The 27,104-nt window shown below is 42.3% G+C and overlaps 3 protein-coding genes across 10 annotated transcripts in view; 1 reads left to right on the top strand and 2 right to left on the bottom strand.

Moving 5' to 3' along the window:
• The window catches only part of LOC125086968 (ATP-sensitive inward rectifier potassium channel 12-like), an 874,374-nt gene that overhangs the window by 409,146 nt on the left and 438,124 nt on the right, over positions 1–27,104 (bottom strand). The window lies entirely within an intron of this gene.
• Positions 1–27,104, top strand: part of TRPV1 (transient receptor potential cation channel subfamily V member 1) — a 51,396-nt gene that overhangs the window by 19,974 nt on the left and 4,318 nt on the right. For 3 of the 6 annotated variants that reach the window (XM_047706687.1, XM_047706685.1, XM_047706691.1), the window contains 9 exons: positions 539–718; positions 3,780–3,938; positions 5,289–5,384; positions 7,172–7,242; positions 12,096–12,261; positions 12,691–12,757; positions 15,454–15,776; positions 17,215–17,342; positions 17,909–18,024. In XM_047706687.1, the coding sequence (XP_047562643.1) occupies positions 539–718; positions 3,780–3,938; positions 5,289–5,384; positions 7,172–7,242; positions 12,096–12,261; positions 12,691–12,757; positions 15,454–15,776; positions 17,215–17,342; positions 17,909–18,024 (1,306 nt within the window). The remainder of the gene's footprint in view (positions 1–538; positions 719–3,779; positions 3,939–5,288; positions 5,385–7,171; positions 7,243–12,095; positions 12,262–12,690; positions 12,758–15,453; positions 15,777–17,214; positions 17,343–17,908; positions 18,025–27,104) is intronic. The other 3 variants (XM_047706688.1, XM_047706689.1, XM_047706690.1) reach the window with 3 other exon arrangements.
• LOC125086977 (transcription factor BTF3) lies at positions 2,319–2,968 on the bottom strand. The gene has a single exon (XM_047706736.1). It carries the CDS (start codon positions 2,860–2,862, stop codon positions 2,374–2,376), a length of 489 nt encoding a protein of 162 aa, XP_047562692.1. The 5' UTR covers positions 2,863–2,968; the 3' UTR covers positions 2,319–2,373.

Here is a 27,104-nt window from a genome sequence, read left to right on the forward strand (position 1 = left end):
GCAGGCGTCATGGCTGAGCTGGGGTATGACTTTCGAGGGTGCTGTGGGAGGGAAGTGCCTACATTCCTGCATACCTGGGATCACCACCCTGCAGAGCCCTGCTGCTGTGGCACTAGGGGCTATTAGAGGAAACCAGAGGAAGTGTGAGATGCTAAGCAGAAGCCAGGCACCACACCTGTCCTTTTCTGATTTCCACCTCTGAGCAACACCAACCAAACACAGAGTCGGAGTGAGGTGCTGGCACCTGGGCATGGGGGTAGGTTGAGCCAAGGGTGAAATGGATGTGACCAGGTGTGATCCTCCAAGTGTGATCAGGCCACCATGGGTCTGATGTGGCTGCAGCTGGCGTCTGAGTAAGTGGGCAGGTTGGTCAGGAGGCTGCTTGGATAGAAGTGAGCGCTTTCCTGGGGCTGGGTTTGGTCTCCAATTGGGCTAGCAAGCAGACTTATCATTGAGGTAGAGCTGGGGGCGTGGTGGGGATGTGCCTGGTGGGGGGCTCCAGGCTGGTCTCTCACAAGCTCTTATATCCCTATGGCAGGTCTTGGCCTATATTCTCCAGAGGGAGATCCAGGAGCCCGAGTGCAGGCATCTGTCCAGGAAGTTCACGGAATGGGCATATGGGCCTGTACACTCCTCGCTCTACGACCTGTCCTGCATTGACACTTGTGAGAAGAACTCAGTGCTGGAGGTGATCGCCTACAGCAGCAGCGAGACCCCTGTGAGTGGGCCTTGGTGGGGCCTGGGCAGGCCAGCTTCTGGCCTCGCTGCACCCCAGCCCCTGTCCTAGCCCCCATCCAGCTTTGCCTGGAAAACCCACTGCTTGGGACCTAGGCCCTGATGCCTCATCTCCCCATTTATTCCTACTGAATGTTTTCCTTCATCATACAAATAATGTAGGCTAATTTTCCCATTAAAAAACACAAATATTTCAGATAAAAAGAATCCTTTTTTTTTTTTGAAGATTTTATTTATTTATTTGACAGACAGAGATCACAAGCACGCTTGAGAGAGGCAGGCAGAGAGAGAGAAGGGGAAGCAGGCTCCCCACCGAGCAGAAAGCCCAAAGCAGGGCTTGATTCCAGGACCCCGAGACCATGACCCAAGCCGAAGGCAGAAGCTCAAACCATTGAGCCACCCAGGTGTCCCAAGAATCCTCTTTTGATACCATATAAAAATGTGTGGTTTAGTTTTATTTACATAAATGGGATCATACCATATGAAATGTAGAACAGTTTTTTCATTTAATGGTGTGTCTTGTAGATCATTTATATCAGTACATATGGGCCTGCTTCCTTCAGAAAAATTCCGGCTGCATAGTGTTCCATAGTAGGGATGGGGAGTAAATGCCCATTGAAGGTCATTTAAGTTATTTCTAGTTATTTGTTACTACAGTGCTGCAAGCCATTTGGCATGGGTTTGGGAATTTTTCTAGGATACCTGGAATTGGAATTGCTAAATCAAAATGTATGTATGTTTTAATATTTTAATAGCTACTGCCAAATTGTCCTTCAAAAACACTATCAATTCATTTGCCCACTAGTGGGTAAAAATCTACCCATGTCCTTGTCAACCTGGGTATTATCAATCTTTTCTCAAAAACTAATTTAAGTTCTTGGGGCCAAAATGCTATCTTATTGATGTCTTAATTCTCGTTTTCTTGATAATGTGAGGTGGATAATATTTTATATAATTATCTGACCATTCATATTTCTTTGGTTAGATTTCCTATTCGTTGTCCTTCGCCATTCTACTGGACTGTTGGTCCCATTCCTTTTGGTTGTAGGTACTCTTGTTATAGAATGAATTGATCCTTTCTTTATTGCATATGTAGCAAATATTTTATTTTCTTCTGGTCTGTCTCTTGTCTTCTAACTTCATATAAGGCATCATTTGCTTGTAAGTTTTTCATTTTGAGAGTCAGATTAATTAGTCTTTTTCCTTTATAGCTTCTGTGACCTGTGTCTTGCTTTGCAAGTTCTTTCCCATTTCAAGATTATACATATATCCTTCAGTACTTTTGTTTCACTCCTTTGTAGGTATTTTATGTTTGGCTTCTTAATTTACCTAGAATTTATTTTTGTGTAGGTATGAAGTAGGCATCTTTTTTTTTTTTTTTTTCCTAGGCAAAGAACTTTATTAATCTTGTTTCAAACTTTATTCCCAGGCTTCTTCAGCTTAATTAGCTGCAAAGAATGAATTGTGTATAAGCAAAAACTGAAAAGAGCTGCAGTGTCCAAGGGGCTTGGGATTAAAAATATTAGAGATCTAGATTTTATCAGATCCATGAACAAAATTTTAAAAAGCAGTCATAATATAAAATAGCAGCTCCCAGTAACTTCCTCAAGTTTTATCTTCTCCAGAAGTTGACTCAATTCAGTTTGCTTCATTCTTGGAAGCTTCATCAAAATTCTCCACAAGATCTGGAACTTCATCATCATCATCCTCTCCGGTAGCAAGTGGTGCTTTTCCATCCACAGATTGTTTGGGCAGAGCTTCAGCCAGTCTTCTTAAACTAGTCAGACTGTCTGCACCAAGTTGGTTTAAGATACTGGGTAGCATTTCTGTCAGCTGCTTTGTCTCAGCATGGCCTGTAATGGTGAAAGTGTTCGCTGCCAGCGATGCCTGAACTTTGGGGTTGTTAAAGTGGATCACTGTTCCTTGGTTTGTGAACATATTCACTTCTTCAATACCAGAGATATTGTTTACCCCTAACTTCTTTAAGGAGAACTGAAGTTTTTTATCATCTGCTGTAGCTGTTCTATGAACCACCTTCTTCTTTCGGCGAGCAGTTCCTTTCCCACCAATGCGCACTTGTGCTTGCAGTTTGGCGAGTTTCTCCTGGTTCATGATAGTTTCTTTCATCTTGTTGGAGCGGAAATGGGACCACGCGGGGGACTAGGGTTGGCGCTCAGGGGGTCTCGGGCGGACCAGCTGAGATTAGGTGCACACACGCGGGGACGCAAGATGGCAGCTAGAGGGAGGCCGGAAGTGATCTGAAGTAGGCATCTTACTTAATTATTTTGTTTCCGACTGAGCGTCCTAGGGCCACTTAATGAAAAGTCTGTCCTACCTCCACTGCTTTGAAAGGCCACCTCTCCTGTCCATTCTTTCTAAGGTGATACTAGTTTCTGAGGCAGACCTAGGGGGTGGGTCTGTGCTGTCAGTGGGAGGGCCTGCCTCAGTATCTCGAGGGACAGAGGCTGTGTTTACAGAGGCAAAGTTCAGGGGAGAGAGTGGCCTAGCCTGCTTTGCTCTGCCCTATTAGCCTCTGTCTGGGCTGCCATGCTGATTCAGGGCCTAGACTTAGAATCCCAGAGGGCTGGCCCATGTAGGAAATGTCTCCAAAAATGCTGGGGTGTTAGATCTAGAGAGGAGAGGGCTATGGGGGCCTGGCTGCCGTTTTCATGTCTCCAAAGGCTCTCTTGGGCAGAAATTCAGTACTGGAGTCCCTAGGTGCAGAACTGGGACAACTGGTAGAAAGCAGAAAAGACCAACTTAACTCCAGAAGATAGATCTTCCTGACAGCATTTCTCCCCAGGTTGTGTGAGGCCAGGAGATTCCTATCTCCAAAGGTATTGTAGAAGACATTGAACAGGGACCTTGTTGAGGGAGCTTAAACTTGGGCTGGGGGTTGGGCTTGATGGCCATCAAAGGTTGGGATGATCTGATTTTGGCTCATCCATCTCAGGGATAGTGGAACTTTAAAAGAGATCTCTTGGATATGAGATTCTGTGGTTTCTGGCTGGGGAGTGAGTCTTACCTCTCTCTGCTCCCTTTAGAATCGCCATGACATGCTTTTGGTGGAACCGCTGAACCGACTCCTGCAGGACAAATGGGACAGATTTGTCAAGCGCATCTTCTACTTCAACTTCTTCGTCTACTGCGTGTATATGATCATCTTCACCACAGCAGCCTACTACAGGCCTGTGGATGGCTTGGTGGGGACTGAGGCTCAGCCTCACGACAGGGAAGTGGGGAGAGGAATGGGCATTCTTATAAGATTCCTGGAATCCTTCCCAGCATGCTGAAGAGATGAAAGTGTCCTGGGATCATGACCTGAGCTGAAAGCAGACACTTAACTGACTGAGCCACCCAGGTGCCCCTTGAGCACATCTTCTGTGCCAGGCCCTGGGACATCCTTCAAATCAGCTTAAGACCAGACTTCTTCCTCTGCCAGGAGCTTTCGACTCCTTTGAGTTACTGAATTGAATCCTTTCCATTTGCTACCCAAGCACTTAATTTGTTGCCTTTATTTCCAGGGTACCTTGCTTATAAATTTGATATAAAATTCCATTTACGGGGCACCTCGGTGGCTCAGATGGTTAAGTGTCTGCCTTCAGCTCAGGTCATGATCTCTGGTCCTGGGATTGGGCCCCACATCAGGCTCCCAGCTCAGCAGGGAGCCTGCTTCTCCCTCTCCATCTGCCTCTCCTCCTGCTTGTGCTGTCTCTCTTTTTCCCAAATGAATAAATAAAATCTTCAAAAAAATGAAAAAAATAAAATTCTACTTCTGAGTTAGGTAAAACCTGGTTTCTATCCACTTAATAAGGCATTTAATAATTTCATTTTATGACAAAAGAGAAACATGCTAGTGAGACAAGTAGTAAAGCAGTATTTTACAAACCATCGATGGCATGCAGAAAGGAAACCCACCCCAGGAAAGGGCCTGAGACACAAGGAGGACACAAGTGTGTGAAATGTCCCACCTTCCACCATCCATGGGAAACCTTGACGGGTTCACCATGGCCATGGGAGCAGCAGGAAGCATATGTCATTGAGTCTATAGGAGTGTTTCCACCTATGCCATCACCCTTCTCCCAGCAGAAGGAGACAGCACAGCACTGTAAGGATACTCTGCTTGGCACCTAGAGTCTGCCCCTTTGGGAATCAGGTCCTGCAGAGGGGCCTCCTTGCAAGTGTCCCCAATAATACACTGTCTTTAATTATGCCTCTCTCTCTCTTTCTCTCTTTTAAAGATCTTATTTATTTATTAGAGAGAGACAGAGACAGAGATAGCAAGAGAGAACACAATGGGGAGGAGAGGGAGAAGCAGACTCCCCACTGAGCAGGGAACCTGACTTGGGGCTCAATCCCAGGACCCTGGGGATCATGACCGGAGCCAAAGGCAGACATTTAACCAACTGAGCCACCCAGACGCACCTATGCCTTTCTCTCAGTAGAGGCTAAGCCTCTTGGGCAGGGGGTGGCTCTTAATCACAGGGCTTGGAAAATGTTTGTTGAATGAGTGAATAAGTGAATGGAGTCACTAACTTCTCTGCACCTTGCAGCCTCCCTATAAGCTGAAACACACCATTGGGGACTATTTCCGAGTCACTGGCGAGATTCTTTCTGTATCAGGGGGAGTCTACTTCTTTTTCCGAGGGGTAAGCATTTCTTCCCACACCGTGAGTCTCCATTATCACCAAAACAAAAAGCCAAGAGACTCACTCCGTGCTCACTCACTCTTTTTTTTTTTTTTTTTAAGATTTTATTTATTTGTCAGAGAGAGAGGAGAGCGAGCGAGCACAGGCAGACAGAATGGCAGGCAGAGGCAGAGGGAGAAGCAGGCTCCCCGCCAAGCAAGGAGCCCGATGTGGGACTCGATCCCAGGACGCTGGGATCATGACCTGAGCCGAAGGCAGCTGCCTAACCAACTGAGCCACCCAGGCGTCCCTCACTCACTCTTTAATTCATGGGGGAGATATACAGGTGAAGAAGGGAGCTCTCCAGACATTCACAACTGGGGGTTGAGGGTCTGCCCTGTGGATTCCTGTGGACCCAGGATAGTCACATTCAAGGATAGTCAGGACTGAATGTACAGTTGACCCTAGAATACTGCTGGGATTAGGTGCACCAACTGCCCCCACAATCAAAAGTCTACATGCTATTTTTTTATTTTGTTTTGTTTTTTATTAGTTTCAGGGGATGAATTTAGTGGTTCATCAGTTGCATATAACACCCAGTGCTCATTTTGATTTTTGACTTCCCTCAATTTAACTACTAATAGCCCACTATTGACCGGAAGACTTACCAATAACATAAACAGTGAATTAACATGTATTCTGGATGATATATGTATTGTATACTATATTCTTACAATAAAGTAAGCTAGAGAAAATAAAATGTTATTAAGAACATCATAAAGAGGAGAAAATACATTTACAGTACTATCTTGTGTTTATAAAAAGAACCACCCAAGCCCCTGCACGAGTGGTCCCTCACAGCTCAAAACCATGCTGCTCAAGGATCAACTGTAATATTTAACCCCAGAAATAGAATAGATTGTGACTATTGTTCATTTAATTCAAACATTCTGTTAAAGTTCAAAATAATGAAAGAAATGTACACATATACTGGCATCACTTTATTTTACTTGAAAATACATGCATATTACTTGGTATTTCTTCTAACATATGAACAGTCTTTTCTTTGAAGTTTGGACCAATGTTACATGTTACACTGTTACAAATATTTGGAGATTGTTATGATTTTTCCCCTTAATCTTTTTGATCTAAGCTACACCCAGTGTTTCTTAGTGACTCACCATTAAGGAGTCTTTCCAAATTGTTGGACTCTGTCTTTACAGAAGCGACTGTCTTTATTTTGTACTCATATTTTAAATTATAATAAAATACAAAGCCACAGTAGCAAGTGCAGTGGGCAAAAAGCACTCTCAGCAACCAGAATTAACTAGTGGGAGGGAGTGGAAGGTGTGGGTGTCTGAGAGAGGACCTCCTAGCCACCAGCACTCACTGTGGGCATTGGTCAGAATATTTTCAAGGAATGGAGAGCACTGGCTAATCTGGTGACTTAGTTCAGTGGAGGCTGATTAAAGAATTTTTACTATAATGCACAGTTATTAAAGAAAACTAGGGAAAATGTACATAGTAGGAAGAAGAAAAAAAAATCTCTCCACCTCATCATCCAAATACAGCAATTAATAATATTTTGATGATTTTATTTCCTGTCTTTACTTCTAGGTATTGTTAAAATTCCACTCTCTATTTTAAAAAATCTCTCCTGACTCAGTTACCTGTTAGCCTCACTGTTCTACCCTCGTTGGAATCTGCTTTGATGCCCTCCTGTGTTCCATTTTAGGCCATTTAGGAAACATTGCAAGTGCTCACCATCTAGCCTTTCCTGGGAGCTTACTCTCTCTGTTTGCCTGCAGATTCAATATTTCCTGCAGAGGCGGCCATCACTGAAGACCTTGTTTGTGGACAGCTACAGTGAAATGCTTTTGTAAGTGACACTTTGATTCTTATGCCTCCATAACAGACAGCATCTGTTGGCCCAGTCCTAAGATTATAGCCATCCTTCTCATCCACCCTTTCACTCGTGCTGGGCTTGGAACACAGTAGGACCTCACAAGCATGTTGAATGAATGGTGGAAGGCCCTCAGGAAATGTGTGTCCAATGAGTGGATGCCGAGGCTCTACTCTGTCTGAGATGCACCAGGTGCTAGGGAATGACAAAGGTGGGCTTATGGGGCTTAGAGTCTGAGTTACAGTCTGACTACTCTTATTCATTTTTTTCATACGTTGTCTGAACATTTGGCATTCAGTGAATTGGCACTGGGATACTGAGATGAAACAGATATGATTCCTATCTTCAAGGAATTTCCAGTTTTTAGGGCAGGGTTTCTCAGCCTTGGCACTGTGGACATTTTGGACTGGATGGTTCTTTGCTGGGGAGGGGGGCACAGTCCTATGCATTGTAGAATGTTTAGCTGCATCCCTGGCCTCTACCTTCCAGATGCCAATGGCATTCTCCCTGTCCCCTAGTCTTGACAGCCAGAAATATATCTAGATATTGCTAAATGCCCCCTACCTGGGGAGGTACACTGCTTTAGGGGGAGACAGATAAGCAAAAACATGGTTACAAGAACAATGTGGATGTCACAAAGAACCTCCTTCCTTCACAAAATAACCTGGAACCTTAGGAAGTTTCCTCGCAGGACCCAGGTTACAAAGAGGGCCTTCAGATGGCAATGGGTTCTTCTCCTGGGATCTCTTCCTTGGACTTTACTCTGATCTCCAGGTTTACCTCATTCCTGAGGCCTCTCTCTCTATTCCTGGCAAATGCAAGGAGCTGATTCTCATCCAGTTGTAGCTAGCTTGTCCCTAGGACTCACAAACCCCACGCTTTTGCTATAATCTTGAGATGCTTACACTTTTGTTTTATTTTTTATTTGTTTCAGGGGATGAATTTAGTGGTTCATCAGTTGAATATAACACCCAGTGCTCATTACATCAATTTACTTCCTTAATGCCCAAAACCCAATTAATTACCCTTTCCCCCCACTCACCTCCCCTCCAGCCACCCTCAGTTTGTTCCCTAGAGTTCAGCATCTCTTACGGTTTGCCTCCCTCTCAATTTTCATCTTATTTTATTTAGGGGTCCTATGTTCATCTGTTTTGTTTCTTAAATTTTACATATGAGTGAAATCATATGGTATTTGTCTTTCTCTGAGATACTTACCCTTTAACTTCAAAGAGCAAGGTCTGTAGGGTTAGTGCGATGCTGGTTTGCTTTACTAAGAGAAGCAATATTTCCTACATAGCATTGTGCCAATAAACTTGATTCTATTTCTAGGAAGACCCATTGTAAGCAGGTTAGAAATTTATTTTATTTTAAACTACCCATGCACATATGGAAACATTGATGAGTACTAAAAAGCTTATAACCAGTATATGAGTTCCTCATCTTAACCCTTCCCATTCCTTGCATTCCTCCTTCCCAGGGACAATCACTTTTCATTCTCAAAACTTTCTTCTGATGTTTACTCACCCAGTAGATGAGGATTTAGCATCTTTGTACTTCTTTCCTTTCTCCTTCCACTTCTCTAGCCTTCTAATATGGTTCATAGTAATTTTTGTTTTACTGGATATTGAGTAATTTACATTTTTTAAAAAAGATTTATTTATTTATTTATTTATTTATTTATTTATTTATTTGACGGATCACAAGTAGGCAGAGAGGCAGGTGGGCCGGGGGTGGGGGAAGCAGGCTCCGTGCTGAGCAGAGAGCCCGATGCGGGGCTTGATCCCAGCACCCTGGGATCATGACCTGAGCCGAAGGCAGAGGCTTTAACCTACTGAACCCCCCAGGTGCCCCAGTAATTTACATTCTTATGTCTCTATAAGTAGTATTCACAGTTGAGTTTCAAAATATACTCTGTGTCTTTTTTCCCTCTTTCTCCTAAAGTTAGTAATTGTCTTGTTTTTATTTGTTTAGTTTTCTTTGTATCCACTGTTAACTCATCCCAGAGATCTTGAAACCCCTCAGTACAATTTTTCTCAAACTCAGTCACCTAAATCATATGATTGGAATCCCCTGCTCCTTTTTCTTTTCTGGAGGGGTTTCCTCCTGGAGTGCTGTCCTCTCTTTCTAACTGAGCTCTTCGCTCTCTGGGCCTGCTGCTTAGCTGTCCTCCTGGGACTCTTTTTTGCTGCCAGCCTTGGGATGCTCACTGCTTTCCTCCTGGGTTAGACTTACTATCTCTTTCGTGGTTTTACTCCTTGTTTTATTTGAGCACATCCTTCAGTATTATCATCTGGTGAAAAGGATGACCTCATGGTGGAGAACACAATGATGACAGCTCTCACCATACCCGGTTCCTGAGTTTCATCGCTGCCACATACACACCCAATGTGTTATCCCTTCACTAGCACCTTGGAGATCCCTTTCACTTCTCTCCTGATTTGGATCCTTTATTTTCTTAACCTTCTGTCTTCCTCCTTACTGATTCCCCTTTTTGGGGAGAAGGCATCCTTTAGCCAAAGAGAGAAGACACACAGTAGGGCAAGGGGGAATAAAATTTATTTCAAATCTGGCATGTGTGAAATTATTCTACCATACCTTCACGTTTGGTTGATAGTTTGGTTGGGTATACAATTCTTCTAAGAATTTGAAGATATTTCTCCATTGTTCCTTGCTTCCAGTATTATAGACAACAAGTTCAAAACCATTCAGACTCTGGATCCTCCTTTAAGACCTGGTTTGTTTTTTTTCTTTGTAAATTTGTAGTATCTTCTGTTTGTTCCTAGTGTTCTGAAACTTAATGATGTGTCTTGATGTGGATGTGTTTTTATCCAACGTCCTGGGCACTTAGGGGGCTCTTTCAATCTGGAAATTTATATCTTTTATTTCTTGATTTCTCTTCTGGAATCCTGTGGTATGTATATTGAACTTCTTGACCTAGTCTGAACCAGTTCTTATATTTTCTCACTTCTGTTTTATCTCTTTATCTTTGGCTCTTCTTTCTGGGAAGTTCAAATCAATTCTAATTTCCAACCCTCCCATTGAGTTTATTATTTTTTATATCATGTTTTTAATTTCTAAATACTCTTCAAAATTCTTTGTTCCTTCTTTACAGCATTCTATTCTTGTTTCATTGATATAATCTTCTTTTGTCTCTCTGAGACTTAAGAGTTTTTGGTAAATTTTTCTTCTCTTTGTATAGGTTTTATTTTCTCCAAGTTGTTGTTTCCCATTTTCTTGTTTTGCTCTATCTTTCATGTTAAAGGATACCTGGAAATTTTTTATATCTGCTAATGAATAAGAGTGGAGGACTGAAAAACTGGTTGGAGGCTCTTTTTAAAATTAAAAAAAAATTTATTTATTTGACAGAGAATGAGAGAGAGAACAAGAGAAAGCATAAGCAGGGGAAGCAGCAAAGGGAGAGGGAGGAGCAAGCTCCTAGCTGAGCAGGGAGCCTGGGCTTGATCCCAGGACACCAGGATCATGACCTGAGCTGAAGGCAGACGCTTAATTGACTGAGCCACCCAGCTGCCCCTAGAAGCTCTTAATGCATGAATAGCGCTTATCAATTTTGAGCTTCACTATAAACTAGTCTATGTAAGCTATTTATTGGAGAATATCCAAAGTTAGTCAATTGCATCTTTTCAATCTTCTACCTGAAGGGAAGAAGTCTGGATGCTATATTTCTGAGAATTGAGTGGAAAAGAGGGATTTCTGTAATCTGTATTATATAAAAATCCTGTAGTCTCCTGCTTTTGGTAAAATACCAATGCTTTCACGTTGTTTGATGAAAGAGGATCCAAAGATCCTCTGTTTCATCTTCTTCAGAGACAAAACCTCCACTCTTCTTTATTTTAGGTCTCTTCATCTCTCCTCCAGAGGTCCCTAAGCCTTTTGAGACTCCTTGATTAAATGAAATGGTTCTCAGCTCTCCCCCCACTACAATTTGGAATACGGTTTTGTTGCATCTGCTAAGTCAGTTTCCATTTGTCAACCGCTTCCCAAATTCATATGTGAGGGCTCCATTTGCCACCCAAGGCAACTCTGCCTATCTCAACTGGTGTCAGTTCTTATTTTGGCTAAAGTTCTGCAAATACAGAGGAATAGTTTTCCTTTGCAGCGGAATTCCAATTGATGGGCCCAGTCTACTGACATTAATTTACAGTAGGCTCACATCAGCACAATGGTAATTTTTTGCTGCATTCTCTCATACAAATGAGGTTGTCAGTGTGGTCTATAGTGCAAAGGTAGCTGGTGGACTTTCAGGAGGAGGCCATGATGAACAAGGAGACCTGGGATGAATAGGTAAAGAGGGGACCACTGGACAGACTCTGACATAGGATTATCAGATTTAGTCTACCTTATCCATGGATCCTACTTGGGTAGCCACCAGCAGGCCAAGTTGCTGAAGGACGTCTTCCCTGGCTCTGCTTCTGAGTTTGAGGGTGTGACCAGCAGACTCCACCTGTGATTTTTCAGGAGTGCATGGCCGGCCATTCCTTACTGCTTAAGCGGTGTTTCTCAGCCCTTTTTCTCTTTTGCCTTTTTAGATGTTTTTTTTTCCCTAATTGCCCCTTCCATTATCTAGTACCACAAATACACTGTCTGTGTACTGTGTTAATATTTGTACTTTCTATAGAGAAAAAGATTTTGTAACCCCCTAACCAACGTTTGCCCTCTTGGGGTCGCTCTTGCTCACACTGAGTATCATGGGCTAAAAGAGGCAGGACAGCCAACCCTAGCTCCTACCACAGCCTGTGGTCTGTGCTTCTGAGAGGGTGGCAGGTCTCCTGGGGGCTCACAGACAGAGCTTGCTATCCCTCCACCTCCAGTTTTATGCAGTCTCTGTTCATGCTGGGGACCGTGGTACTGTACTTCTGCCACCACAAGGAGTACGTGGCCTCCATGGTGTTCTCCCTGGCCATGGGCTGGACCAACATGCTCTACTACACCCGCGGCTTCCAGCAGATGGGCATCTATGCTGTTATGATTGAGAAGGTGGGTGTGAGTGTCCAAGTGGGTTCTCCACAGAGCCTGTCTATACCATGGGTATGTGGGACATGGTCTACAAACTCTGTCCATCCTCTGTAATGTCTGGGAGGCGCTTGTTTAGATCAGGACCCACTTTCCCAGTGTATTCCTCAAGAATCAGGCTATCTGACCCTGACCCAGGTTTGGGGGCTCCCCTAAAACTGGACCCCTCTACATACCAGGCCCCCCTCTCCCACCAGAACAAAGGCCAAGGGTGGGAACTATGGATGAATTCCTCATGACCCCAGAACTGAAAGCCACCAAACCAAACCCTCCTGCATGTTCTCCAGCTCTACTTGGGCTCAAGAGTAACTCCTAGGTTGACATAGTCCTGACCCCTCCCTTGGCCTTGCCTGGGACTAGACTTGGTTCTGACAAGCCTGCTCTCTCCTGCAGATGATCCTGAGAGACCTGTGTCGCTTCATGTTTGTCTACCTTGTTTTCTTGTTCGGGTTTTCCACAGGTAATGGGCTTGCTCAGGGCTGGTGGTGGGCAGAGATCCTGCTCACCTCAGCTTCCTGAGGACTCTGCAGGGGCAGGGTGGGGAGAGGCCCACTGGGGTATGTATCTGTAGGTGAAAGAGTTGGAAAATAAAGAACACAAGAAATGAGCAGGAGAACATGGAAATGTAATTCATAAAACATTGTAAGCAATTTTAGAGGTATAGCTGCATTTGGCTTAGATTTTTTTTTACATTTTTACTTTTAATTTTTAAATTTATTAATTAAATTAATTAATTCAGAGAGAGAGAAAGAAAGAGAGAAAGCAGGAGAGGGGCAGAGGGAGTGGGGGAGAGAGAATCTTAAGCAGCCTCCGTCCCCAGGGCAGAGCCTGACCTCGCAACCCTGAGATCATGACTTGAGCTAAAATCAGGAATTGGCACTTAACTGACTAAGCCACCCAGGTGCCCCTTTTTAAATTTTAATTTTGACATTATTTCAGATTTTCAGAAAACTTGTAAGAATAGTGCAAATAACTTTACTTATTACCCCGAGTCCCCAAATTTTACCACATTTTAAAATCACATTCTGCTACACACACCCCCCCACACACACACATGCATGCACGCACACATGTGCATGCACACCACCACCACCACCATACTAAAAAAAATAGTAAGCTGTAGACATGATCAGCCCTTTACCACTGGATAAAGTCTGCATTTCCTAAAAACAAGAATATTTTTCTTACATAAACAGTGTATAATGATCAAAATAAGGAAATAAAACACTGATACAGTGCTATTAGCTAATCTACCAGCCTTATTCAGATTTCACCAATTGTCCTAATAATGTCCTTTACAGAAATGAAAATCCCAGATCATGTAGTTGTCAAGTTTCTTTAGTTTCTTTAATCTGGAGTGATTGCTCAGTCTTTCCTTGTCTTGTAACCTTAGCATTTTTAATGAATAAAGGCTGGTTTTTACAATGTCTCTCAGTTTGGGTTTGTTTGATGTTTCCTCACAATTAGATTCAGGTATGTATTTTTTAAAATCAGAATATCAAGGAAGTAATGTGTGTCTTCCTCAGTCCATTGTATCAGGAGTCCCACAATGTTCGTTTAGCCCATTTCTAGTGATGTTAACTTTAATTACTTGGTTTTGATGGCTCTGCTAGATTACTGTCAAATAATTATCTTTCCCTTTGGAATCAATTAGAGTCAATGAGTAATTTGTGAGGAGATGCTTTGAGACTAGGTAAATATCCTGTTTCTCATCAAACTTGAAACAGATGATGCTCACTTGAATCACTTAATCCTAATAGTTGCCAGATGATGATTTTCTAACTCTGTCGTTCCTTCTGCATTTATTAGCTGGCGCTCTATTGTAGGGAGGAGCTTTCCATTCTCCTGCACTCATTTATTATTTACATCATCGTGGCCTCACATATTCTCTTGTTTTTTTGTTTCTTTTTCATGGATTCTCACTTTGTTAAATGGGTCATAATCTTAACTATTACCATCTATCTTGATGCTGAGATTGTCTGAGCAGTCATCTTTGGGAGCCTCTCCAAGCCGGTTCCTGAGCTCTTGACACATCTGCAGCATTTCTGGGCACCTGGTTCTGCTTTGATCCTCATCTGAGTCCTGCAGTTACATGGTTCACATGCACACCGTCCCCTGTCCCCACCCCAGAGCCTGTTTTGGAATCTCTGTCTCAGAGTTATGGACAGTTTTGCCTGGGAGCTTTGACTGATAGGGATGGGTATGGGCTCCAGCACCTAGTCTGAAGGCCCTGGTCTGTCGGTACCCATGGGAAGGGATTTGGCCAAGTGGGTTCGTGGCTACCAGCTATGCAGGAACCATGGGGGAACAACTGCTATGGAAGCTGTCAGACTCCAGATTATTTTTCCCAAGGAAAGGTGTAGTGTGCTGCAAGAGGCTATTCTGCTCTGAGCTGCTTAGTCCCTATCATTCTGGAATGAGTTAGCTCTGGGTCACTCTCTAAGGTGCACAGGCAGACAGGGTGTGATTGAGAAGCTGGGTGTGGATTCAGAACTGATATGTAAAGTTAGGCAGGTTGTGTGCTGCACAAAGGTGACTATATTCACATTGTATGTATAGATTTGTATATTTATTTTAACAGTTTTTTTTTCCTAGAAGATGATGATAAAGCTCTTAGTGTAACAAAACAGTATACAGTTGACCCTTGAACAACAGGGGGATTAGGAACACCAACTCCCTGAACAGTTAAAAATCTGCAAATAACTTTTGACTCCCCCAAAACTTTAATAATAGCCAACTGCTGATTGAAAGTCTTACCAATAACATAAACAGTTGATCAACACATATTTCATATGTTATACATATATATAACATGCTGTATTCTTATAATAAAGTAAGCTAGAGAAAAGAAAAAGTTATTAATAAAATCATACAGAAAATACATTTACAGTACTATACTGTATTTATTGAAAAAAATCTGTGTATAAGTAGACTCATGAAGTTCCAATCATGTTGTTCAAGGATCAGCTATACTACAACAGTTGGCTGATAGTTCTGAAGAAAAAGGTGGTTTTTCTGTGTTTAAGTTCATAAAGAAGTGTTCCATGGCCAAGCAGCATTCCTGCTGCAGACCCATCCTGGGATATGGGGTGTGTCTGTTGGTGGTTCTGTCTTGGCTTCCATTCAGCTGCACCTGTCCCTCCCCATGCCCTGTAGCGGTGGTGACGCTGATTGAGGATGGGAAGAATAACTCTGTGCCAGCTGAGTCCACATTGCACAGGTGGCGAGGGCCAGGCTGCCGGCCTCCTGACAGCTCCTACAACAGCCTTTACTCCACATGTCTGGAGCTTTTCAAGTTCACCATTGGTATGGGTGATCTGGAGTTCACAGAGAACTATGACTTCAAGGCTGTCTTCATCATCTTGTTGCTGGCCTACGTGATTCTCACCTATATTCTTCTGCTGAACATGCTCATTGCCCTCATGGGTGAGACTGTCAACAAGATTGCGCAGGAGAGCAAGAACATCTGGAAGCTACAGGTGGGTCAGTGGGAGGGGTGTGCCCAGCAGGAGGATGTCTGCTGCTCTCTTTGCTGCATAGCACAGTTAGGTGTGTGACCCCTTGCAGGGTTTGGGGAAGGGGAGAGACCCCAGGCAGCCCTGGGGGATCAAGCAAGAGCATCTCCCCCAGTCGACTCCCTGCTGGCCCCTCCTTCTGGGGTTCCCTCCCAAGCATCACCAACTGGTGTTCACAGACACTGTGGTTAGACAGTCTCCAGGGGCAGGAGATGGAGGGCTCAGCCCCAGGGGGTGCCCACCTCACAGAAGCTTGGTCTAGGGTGGGCACCAGAGACCATACTTGGGGGGAGCAGCTAGAACGGGGGGAGCTCTAATAGTTGCATTTTTGAGGCACCTGATCCATATCTACTCTCCTGCCTAATAATAAACTGTTATTCTTATTAAGTAGCATTGACTCTATACCAGGTATTGTTCTAAGTGTTTTACATGCTTTCATTTAATTCTCACAACAATGCTATCAAGTGGCTACCATTATCATTCCCATTTTTGGATAAAGGCATTGAGGCAGAGAGAAGTTGGGTACTGTGTCCAAGTTAACTACAGATCTTCCTCAATTTACAATGGGGTTACCTTCCAATAAACCACCATAATTTAAATATGCATTTAATGCACCCAACCTACTAAACATCACAGCTTAGCCCAGCCTACCTTAAGTGTGCTTAGAGCACTTAACTTTAGCCTACAGTTAGGCAAAATCATCTAACACAAAGCCTATTTTATAATAAAATGTTGGATGTCTCATGAAATTTATTGACTACTATAATAAAAATGAGAAGTAGAATAGTTATATGGGTACAGAGTGGTTGTAAGTGTACTGGTTGTTGACCCTTGTGATCGCGTGGCTGACTGGGAACTCCCAGCCTCATGAGAAAGGATTGTACTATATTTTGCTTGCCTGGGAAAAAATCCATGTCCAAAACTTGAAGTATGGTTTCTGCCAAATGCGTATTGCTTTTGTATCATTGTGAAGTTGAAAATTATTAAGTTGTACCATTGTATGTCGGGGAAGATCTGTAATAAGTAGCATAGTCAGTATTCAACCCAAGTAGTCCCATCTTGTGGCCCTGCTCTTAACTACTACACTCTCTGCCTCTTTGTGAGCACTTCAGGGAAGAGTCCGGGGCTGGACACTCTACCTCACTTGTGGGAGGCCCTGCCCCAATCCGACCTGGCAGACAGCAGCAGTCCCTGGGCAGGTCTGGGCTGGAGGGGCTGAGCTTGGAGTGTGCACCTGCCAAGCTACAGAAACAAGCTTGACATAGAAGGCCCTAGAGGTCCTGCTCAGGGGCACTGGGACTGGGACAAACTCTGGAGAGGCTGATCTTGGAAGCCCCACTGACAGCCAGGGGAAGCCCCGGGATAAGCCCTTTGCCCCTCTGCTCTCTGTGTCTTCTCACAGAGAGCTATCACCATCCTGGACACGGAGAAGAGCTTCCTTAAATGCATGAGGAAGGCCTTCCGCTCAGGCAAGCTGTTGCAAGTGGGGTACACACCTGATGGCAAGGATGACTACAGGTGGTGTTTCAGGTAATGCCCAGGCAGGAAATCAAACTTAGGGAGCTCAGGGGCTTAGCTATAGATATCAGGGATCTACCCAGAGCCAGCTATGGGTACAGAGGCCATTTTGGGGCTTTGTGGGCATAAGGGACTCATCTGGAGCCAGCTATGGATACAGAAACCTGCCTCAGGGCTTCCTGGGACCAGTCATGAACATAGGGGACTCTCCCAAGGCCAGCTATCGGTAGGTACATGGGCTACCCCAAGGCTCAGCTGTGGGCACCAAGGACTTACTGTTGGGCATAGGAGACCTACAGGAAAATGAAGTGTCCAAAGGGGTCATCCAGTGATCAGGGTCAGAACCAGGAATCCAGCATTTAAAGTCCCTGAGCCTCATGATGTGGTCAGAGAACAGAGCTTCGGGGGTGGTGTCCAAAAAGCAGGCCCTCTCAGCCCTCCTGCCTACCAGCTATGTCTCCCCAACCTGGTCTATGGGCTTCTTGGGATTGGCCTGTGGTACAAAGCCCTCAACCTGGGAAGCTAGGCATGGCTTTTAGGCCATCAGCTCCTAACTCCCTTGTCTCCTTGCCCTACAGGGTGGATGAGGTCAACTGGACCACCTGGAACACCAATGTAGGTATCATCAATGAAGACCCAGGCAACTGTGAGGGCATCAAGCGCACCCTGAGCTTCTCCCTGCGGTCAGGCAGAGGTGAGGCATGAGGGAAGTATGCTGTGACATGGAGGGAGCCTGATGTTGGGCAGGTGAAGCCTTGGGGTTCCTTGCTCCTTGCAGGCCTTCTTCACCCCACAGCCTGAATGCTGGAACAGCCCCAAGGGTCACCTGCATACATTCTGTCACAGGCACTCTTTTGTATTCTCATGCATTCCTGCACAGCTGACTGTGCCACATGCCCATGCTCACCAGCTCTGCCAGTACCCTGCCCCAGGCATCTGTCCTCAAGTGCCCCAGCGGAAGAAGTTGATCCCACATACAGCCATCTGGGACAGCTGGCCTTGTGGGCTGCCCTGTCTCCTCTTCTCGATCCTCACACCCAGTGTCTATGTTCAGCTGTGTGACTCTTACAGACACGAGCAGGTACAGGCAAAAACTCACCTTGCATGAACACAACCAGGCAGGCAGAGGAAGAATGAATGGGAAGACTAAAGGGTATATATACCTTGAGCAGAAATGCTCTGCAGAAAGTCACCACCAGGAAAAAAAAAAAGTCCTTTACCAGTTAATGGTAAACATTTAATAGTACTTGTTAAATTAAAGGTCTAATTGAGAACATTTATTTAAAAATGAAGCAAACGAAGTTTGTACTGAACAGATTTTGAGTTACAATTCTGCACTAATTCTTTGTTTTTAGCTTTTAGAAAATTGTGGTAAAATATGTATAATACAAAAGTTGCCATTTTAACCATTTTTAAGTGTATAATTCATTGGTGTTAATTGTGTCCAAAATGTTGTGAAACCTTCACCACTTTCTATTTCCAGAACATTTTCATTATTTCAAATAGGAACTCTGTACCTATTGAATGATTACTCCTATTTCTTCCTCCCCCCACCCCCTGGTAACCTCTATTCTGCTTTCCGTCTCTGTCTCTCTTTTGTCTAGGGTAGGTACCTGGTATAAGTGGAACACACCTTTTGTGTCTAGCTCAATAATATTCCATTGTGGTATATACCACATTTTTTTTAAAATTTTTTCAGCATAACAGTATTCATTATTTTTGCACCACACCCAGTGCTCCATGCAATCCGTGCCCTCTACAATACCCACCACCTGGTGCCCCCAACCTCCCACCCCCCACCCCTTCAAAATTCTCAGATCGTTTTTCAGAGTCCATAGTCTCTCATGGTTCACCTCCCTTTCCAATTTCCCTCAACTCCCTTCTCCTCTCCATCTCCCCTTGTCCTCCATGCTATTTGTTATGCTCCACAAATAAGTGAAACCATATGATAATTGACTCTCTCTGTTTGACTTATTTCACTCAGCATAAACTCTTCCAGTCCCGTCCATGTTGCTACAAAACTTGGGTATTCATCCTTTCTTTTTTCTTTTTCTTTTTTTTTTTTACAGCTTTATAAACATATATTTTTATCCCCAGGGGTACAGGTCTGCGAATCGCCAGGTTTACACACTTCACAGCACTCACCATAGCACATACCCTCCCTAATATCCATAACCCCACCCCCCTCTCCCAACCCCCTCCCCCCATCAACCCTCAGTTTGTTTTGTGAGATTAAGAGTCACTTATGGTTTGTCTCCCTCCCAATCCCATCTTGTTTCATTTACTCTTCTCCTACCCCCTCGACCCCCCATGTTGCATCTCCTCTCCCTCATATCAGGGAGATCATATGATAGTTGTCTTTCTCCGATTGACTCATTTCGCTAAGCATGATACCCTCTAGTTCCATCCACGTCGTCGCAAATGGCAAGATTTCATTTCTTTTGATGGCTGCATAGTATTCCATTGTGTATATATACCACATCTTCTTTATCCATTCGTCTGTAGATGGACATCTAGGTTCTTTCCATAGTTTGGCTATTGTAGACATTGCTGCTATAAACATTCGGGTGCACGTGCCCCTTCGGATCACTACGTTTGTATCTTTAGGGTAAATACCCAGCAGTGCAATTGCAGGGTCATAGGGTAGTCCTATTTTCAACATTTTGAGGAACCTCCATGCTGTTTTCCAGAGTGGTTGCACCAGCTTGCATTCCCACCAACAGTGTAGGAGGGTTCCCCTTTCTCCGCATCCTCGCCAGCATCTGTCATTTCCTGACTTGTTCATTTTAGCCATTCTGACTGGTGTGAGGTGATATCTCATGGTGGTTTTGATTTGTATTTCCCTGATGCCGAGTGATATGGAGCACTTTTTCATGTGTCTGTTGGCCATCTGGATGTCTTCTTTGCAGAAATGTCTGTTCATGTCCTCTGCCCATTTCTTGATTGGATTCTTTGTTCTTTGGGTGTTGAGTTTGCTAAGTTCTTTATAGATTTTGGACACTAGCCCTTTATCTGATATGTCATTTGCAAATATCTTCTCCCATTCTGTCAGTTGTCTTTTGGTTTTGTTCACTGTTTCCTTTGCTGTGCAAAAGCTTTTGATCTTGATAAAATCCCAAAAGTTCATTTTTGCTCTTGCTTCCCTTGCCTTTGGGGATGTTCCTAGGAAGATGTTGCTGCGGCTGAGGTCGAAGAGGTTGCTGCCTGTGTTCTCCTCGAGGATTTTGATGGAGTCCTTTCTCACATTGAGATCCTTCATCCATTTTGAGTCTATTTTCGTGTGTGGTGTAAGGAAATGATCCAATTTCATTTTTCTGCATGTGGCTGTCCAATTTTCCCAACACCATTTATTGAAGAGGCTGTCTTTGTTCCATTGGACATTCTTTCCTGCTTTGTCAAAGATGAGTTGACCATAGGGTTGAGGGTCCATTTCTGGGCTCTCTATTCTGTTCCATTGATCTATGTGTCTGTTTTTGTGCCAGTACCATGCTGTCTTGATGATGACAGCTCTGTAATAGAGCTTGAAGTCCGGAATTGTGATGCCACCAACTTTGGCTTTCTTTTTCAATATCCCTTTGGCTATTCAAGGTCTTTATTGGTTCCATATAAATTTTAGGATTATTTGTTCCATTTCTTTGAAAAAAATGAATGGTACTTTGATAGGAATTGCATTAAATGTGTAGATTGCTTTAGGTAGCATAGACATTTTCACAATATTTATTCTTCCAATCCAGGAGCATGGAACATTTTTCCATTTCTTTGTGTCTTCCTCAATTTCTTTCGTGAGTACTTTATAGTTTTCTGAGTATAGATTCTTAGTCTCTTTGGTTAGGTTTATTCCTAGGTATCTTATAGTTTTGGGTGCAATTGTAAATGGGATGGACTCCTTAATTTCTCTTTCTTCTGTCTTGTTGTTGGTGTAGAGGAATGCAACTGATTTCTGTGCATTGATTTTATATCCTGACACTTGACTGAATTCCTGCACAAGTTCTAGCAGTTTTGGAGTGGAGTCTTTTGGGTTTTCCACATAGAGTATCATACCATCTGCAAAGAGTGATAGTTTGACTTCTTCTCTGCCGATTTGGATGCCTTTAATTTCCTTTTGTTGTCTGATTGCTGAGGCTAGGACTTCTAGTACTATGTTGAATAGCAGTGGTGATAACGGACATCCCTGCCGTGTTCCTGACCTTAGCGGAAAAGCTTTCAGTTTTTCTCCATTGAGAATGATATTTGCGGTGGGTTTTTCATAGATGGCTTTGATAATATTGAGGTATGTGCCGTCTATCCCTACACTTTGAAGAGTTTTGATCAGGAAGGGATGCTGTACTTTGTCAAATGCTTTTTCAGCATCTATGGAGAGGATCATATGGTTCTTGTTCTTTCTTTTATTAATGTGTTGTATCACATTGATTGATTTGCGGATGTTGAACCAGCCTTGCAGCCCTGGAATAAATCCCACTTGGTCGTGGTGAATAATCCTTTTAACGTACTGTTGAATCCTATTGGCTAGTATTTTGGCGAGAATTTTTGCATCTGTGTTGATCAAGGATATTGGTCTGTAGTTCTCTTTTTTGTTGGGATCCTTGTCTGGTTTTGGGATCAAGGTGATGCTGGCCTCATAAGATGAGTTTGGAAGTTTTCCTTCTATTGCTATTTTTTGGAACAGTTTCAGGAGAATAGGAATTAGTTCTTCTTTAAATGTTTGGTAGAATTCCCCCGGGAAGCCGTCTGGCCCTGGGCTTTTGTTTGTTTGGAGATTTTTGATGACTGTTTCAATCTCCTTACTGGTTATGGGTCTGTTCAGGCTTTCTATTTCTTCCTGGTTCAGTTGTGGTAGTTTATATGTCTCTAGGAATGCATCCATTTCTTCCAGATTGTCAAATTTGTTGGCGTAGAGTTGCTCATAGTATGTTCTTATAATTGTCTGTATTTCTTTGGTGTTCGTTGTGATCTCTCCTCTTTCATTCATGATTTTATTTGGGTCCTCTCTCTTTTCTTTTTGATAAGTCTGGCCAGGGGTTTATCAATCTTATTAATTCTTTCAAAGAACCAGCTCCTAGTTTCGTTGATTTGTTCTATTGTTTTTTTGGTTTCTATTTCATTGATTTCTGCTCTGATCTTTATGATTTCTCTTCTCCTGCTGGGTTTAGGGTTTCTTTCTTGTTCTTTCTCCAGCTCCTTTAGGTGTAGGGTTAGGTTGTGTACCTGAGACCTTTCTTGTTTCTTGAGAAAGGCTTGTACCGCTATCTATTTTCCTCTCAGGACTGCCTTTGTTGTGTCCCACAGATTCTGAACCGTTGTGTTTTCATTATCATTTGTTTCCATGAATTTTTTCAATTCTTCTTTAATTTCCTGGTTGACCCATTCATTCTTTAGAAGGATGCTGTTTAGTCTCCATGTATTTGGGTTCTTTCCAAATTTCCTCTTGTGATTGAGTTCTAGCTTTAGAGCATTGTGGTCTGAAAATATGCAGGGAATGATCCCAATCTTTTGATACCGGTTGAGACTTGATTTAGGACCAAGAATGTGATCTATTCTGGAGAATGTTCCATGTGCACTAGAGAAGAATGTGTATTCTGTTGCTTTGGGATGAAATGTTCTGAATATATCTGTGATGTCCATCTGGTCCAGTGTGTCATTTAAGGCCTTGATTTCCTTGTTGATCTTTTGCTTGGATGATCTGTCCATTTCAGTGAGGGGAGTGTTAAAATCCCCTACTATGATTGTATTCTTGTCGATGTGTTTCTTTGATTTTGTTATTAATTGGTTTATATAGTTGGTTGCTCCCACGTTAGGGGCATAGATATTTAAAATTGTTAGATCTTCTTGTTGGACAGTTCCTTTGAGTATGATATAGTGTCCTTCCTCATCTCTTATTATAGTCTTTGGCTTAAAATCTAATTGATCTGATATAAGGATTGCCACTCCTGCTTTCTTCTGATGTCCATTAGCATGGTAAATTCTTTTCCACCCCCTCACTTTAAACCTGGAGGTGTCTTCGGGTTTAAGATGAGTTTCTTGTAGGCAACATATAGATGGTTTTTGTTTTTTTATCCATTCTGATACCCTGTGTCTTTTGATTGGGGCATTTAGCCCATTCACATTCAGGGTAAATATTGAGAGATATGAATTTAGTGCCATTGTATTGCCTGTAAGGTGACTGTTATTGTATATTGTCTCTGTTTCTTTCTGATCTACTACTTTTAGGGTCTCTCTTTGCTTAGAGGACCCCTTTCAATATTTCCTGTAGAGGTGGTTTGGTATTTGCAAATTCTTTCAGTTTTTGTTTGTCCTGGAAGCTTTTAATCTCTCCGTCTATTTTCAATGATAGCCTAGCTGGATATAGTATTCTTGGCTGCATGTTTTTCTCATTTAGTACTCTGAATATATCATGCCAGCTATTTCTGGCCTGCCAGGTCTCTGTGGATAAGTCTGCTGCCAATCTAATATTTTTACCATTGTACGTTACAGACTTCTTTTCCCGGGCTGCTTTCAGGATCTTTTCTTTGTCACTAAGACTTGTCAATTTTACTATTAGGTGACGGGGTGTGGACCTATTCTTATTGATTTTGAGGGGGGTTCTCTGAACCTCTTGAATTTTGATGCTTGTTCCCTTTGCCATATTGGGGAAATTCTCTCCAATAATTCTCTCCAATATACCTTCTGCTCCTCTCTCTGTTTCCTCTTCTTCTGGAATCCCAATTATTCTAATGTTGTTTCGTCTTATGGTGTCACTTATCTCTCGAATTCTCCCCTCGTGGTCCAGTAGCTGTTTGTCCCTCTTTTGCTCAGCTTCTTTATTCTCTGTCATTTGGTCTTCTATATCGCTAATTCTTTCTTCTGCCTCATTTATCCTATCAGTGAGAGCCTCCATTTTTGATTGCACCTCATTAATAGCTTTTTTGATTTCAACTTGGTTCGATTTTAGTTCTTTTATTTCTCCAGAAAGGGCTTTTATATCTCCCGAGAGGGTTGCTTTAATATCTTCCATGCCTTTTTCAAGCCCGGCTAGAACCTTGAGAATCGTCATTCTGAACTCTAGATCTGACATATTACCAATGTCTGTATTGATTAGGTCCCTAATCTTTGGTACTGCCTCTTGTTCTTTTTTTTGTTGTGAATTTTTCCGCCTTGTCATTTTGTCCAGATAAGAATTTATGAAGGAGCAAGTAAAATACTAAAAGGGTGGCAACAACCCCAGGAAAATATGCTTTAGCCAAATCAGAAGAGATCCCACATTGTGAGGGGGGAGAAAGGGGATAAAAAGGGGTTCAAACGAGAAAAAAAAAAGAAACTATTTAAAAAAAAGAAAGCCGATAAAGAAAAAATATAAAAAGAGGAAAAAAATATATATATATTAGATAAAATATACCACATTTTTTTTTTATATACCACATTTTTATGCATTCATCTTTTCAATCAACATCAGGATTGTGTCCACTTTTTGGCTATTGTGAATAATGCTGTGACCATTGGTGGACATAATTCTGTTTGACTGCTGGCTTTCAGGTGTTTTACTAATTAATTAATTTATTTATTTATTTATAGAGAGGCAGAAAGGGGGTGTGGGGCAGATGAAGAGAGAAAATCTTTTTTTTTTTTTTCAGGCTTCTCATGAATTTTTTTAGTCTATTCTGTACAAAAATATGGCTTACAGTTTATTGCTGAAATGTAGGAACATGAAGATTCCCAGACCACACTTTTAAACCTAACAAGTATGAGAGAGAGAATCTTAAGCAGACTCCACACCCAGTATTGGTGTGGGGCTCAGTCTCATGACTCTGAGGTCAAGACCTGAGCTGAAATCAAGAGTCAGATGCTTCAGTTCTTTGGATAGAAATGAAACTGCAGGATCCTGTGGTAATTCTGTGTTTAACTTTTTTAAGGAACTGCCAGAATGTTTTCTAAAGTGGCTGCATTTCTGTACATTCCCATCAGCAAAACATGAGGGTTCCACATCCTCACCAACACTTGCTGTTTCGTGGGTTTTTGTTGTGGTGGTGGTGGTTGTAGCCATCCTAATGGATGTGCAGTTGTATCTTTTTGTGGTTTTGATTTGCATTTCCCTAATGACTAATTATTTTGAATATCTTTCCAAATGCTCATTTGTCACTATAGGTATTTTTTGGAGAAATGCCTATTCAAGCAATCTGCCCATTTAAAAATTTGTTTTGTTGTTGTTGAGTTATAGAAGTTCTTTATACATTCTGGATATTAATCCTTTGTCAGGTATACCATCTGCCAGTGTTTTCTTCTATTCTCTGAGTTGTCCTTTGATATAAAAGTTTTTATTTTGATGAAGCCCAGTTTATCTATTCTTTCCTTTTATTGCCTATTCTTTTGGTGTAATACGTAAGAAATTATTGTCAAATCCAATGTCTTGAAGATTTTCCCTATTTTTTTTGTAAGAGTTCTATAGTTTTAGTTCCCAACCATTTCCTTGTTGATTTTTTTAATTGATTCACGATTTTCTTGTTTGCTATAAACCGTGGACTGTTTCCCAGAGTTCTGACAATATTGGTTCCAAAGTTTCTGTTTTTTGTTTGTTTGTTTGTTTTTTGATATTTTTGTGGTGATCTAGGTTTTGGGAACTACCTACTTTACCATTTTGCTGGTGTTGCTAATTCTTGAACAAAGAATGAACCAGATGTTGACTGTTTGGGGTTCTTTTTGGTAGGGTGGGAGAAAGGGCACTATTTTCAGATCAGCTTGCCTGATAGAATGACACTGCATCTTTCATATTTGATATTGCTTCATAGACTCTTTTTTTATTTTAAAAACTTAAAATGAACTTTATTGATATATAATTTACATACAGTAAAATGCATGCATTTTAAATGTATAGTTTGGTAAGTTTCAGGAAATATCTACTCAGGGAACCACCACCCCCCTGAAGATATAGAACATTTCCATCATGCCAGGAAGTACCCTAATGCCTCTTTGTAATCAGTTTCGACCTCCCCATCCCAGGTAACTACTTGTCTAATTTCTATCCCTGTCAATTAATTTGATATCAGCTTTTGCTTACTTGAAAATGTGAATTTCATTCTCATGTTTGAAGGATATTTTCACTAGATACAGAATTCTGGGTTAACAGATTTTTTTTTCCTCTTTTTAAAAAAAATTTCCAACACTAACTTTTTCTCCACTGTCTCTGGCCTCCATTGTTTCTGGTGAAAAGTTGCTCATTATTTGCATTCCTGTATGTAATTTGTCTTTTTCTTTTCTTTTTTTTTTTTTAAAGATTTTATTTATTTATTTGACAGAGAGAGATCACAAGTAGGCAGAGAGGCAGACAGAGAGAGAGGGGGGAAGCAGGCTCCCTGCTGAGCAGAGAGCCCCATGTGGGGCTCGATCCCAGGACCCTGGGATCATGACCTGAGCTGAAGGCAGAGGCTTTAACTCACTGAGCCACCCAGGTGCCCCTGAAATTTGTCTTTTTCTTTTTGGCTGCTTTCAAAATATTCTCTTCATCGTAGGTTTTCAGCAGTTGGAGTAAAACGTGCTTTTTTTTTTTTTTTTTTTTTTTTTTTTTTTTTTTTTTTTTTTTTGGTTTATCCTGTTTAAGATTCGCCTGCAATTCTTGGATCTGTACATCAGAGTTTCTACATATATTTTGCTTCATTGTCCCTATCTACTTTGGGGGGAACTCCAATAACATATATTTTATTTTATTTATTTTATTTAACTTTATTTGAGAGAGAAAGAGAGAGGGAAGGAGAGAGCAGGGGGAGGAACAAAAGGAGCAAGAGAAAGAGAACCTCAAGCAGACTC

Source organism: Lutra lutra, chromosome 16, assembly GCF_902655055.1.
Source record: "Lutra lutra chromosome 16, mLutLut1.2, whole genome shotgun sequence".
Classification (NCBI taxonomy): Eukaryota; Metazoa; Chordata; class Mammalia; order Carnivora; family Mustelidae; genus Lutra; species Lutra lutra.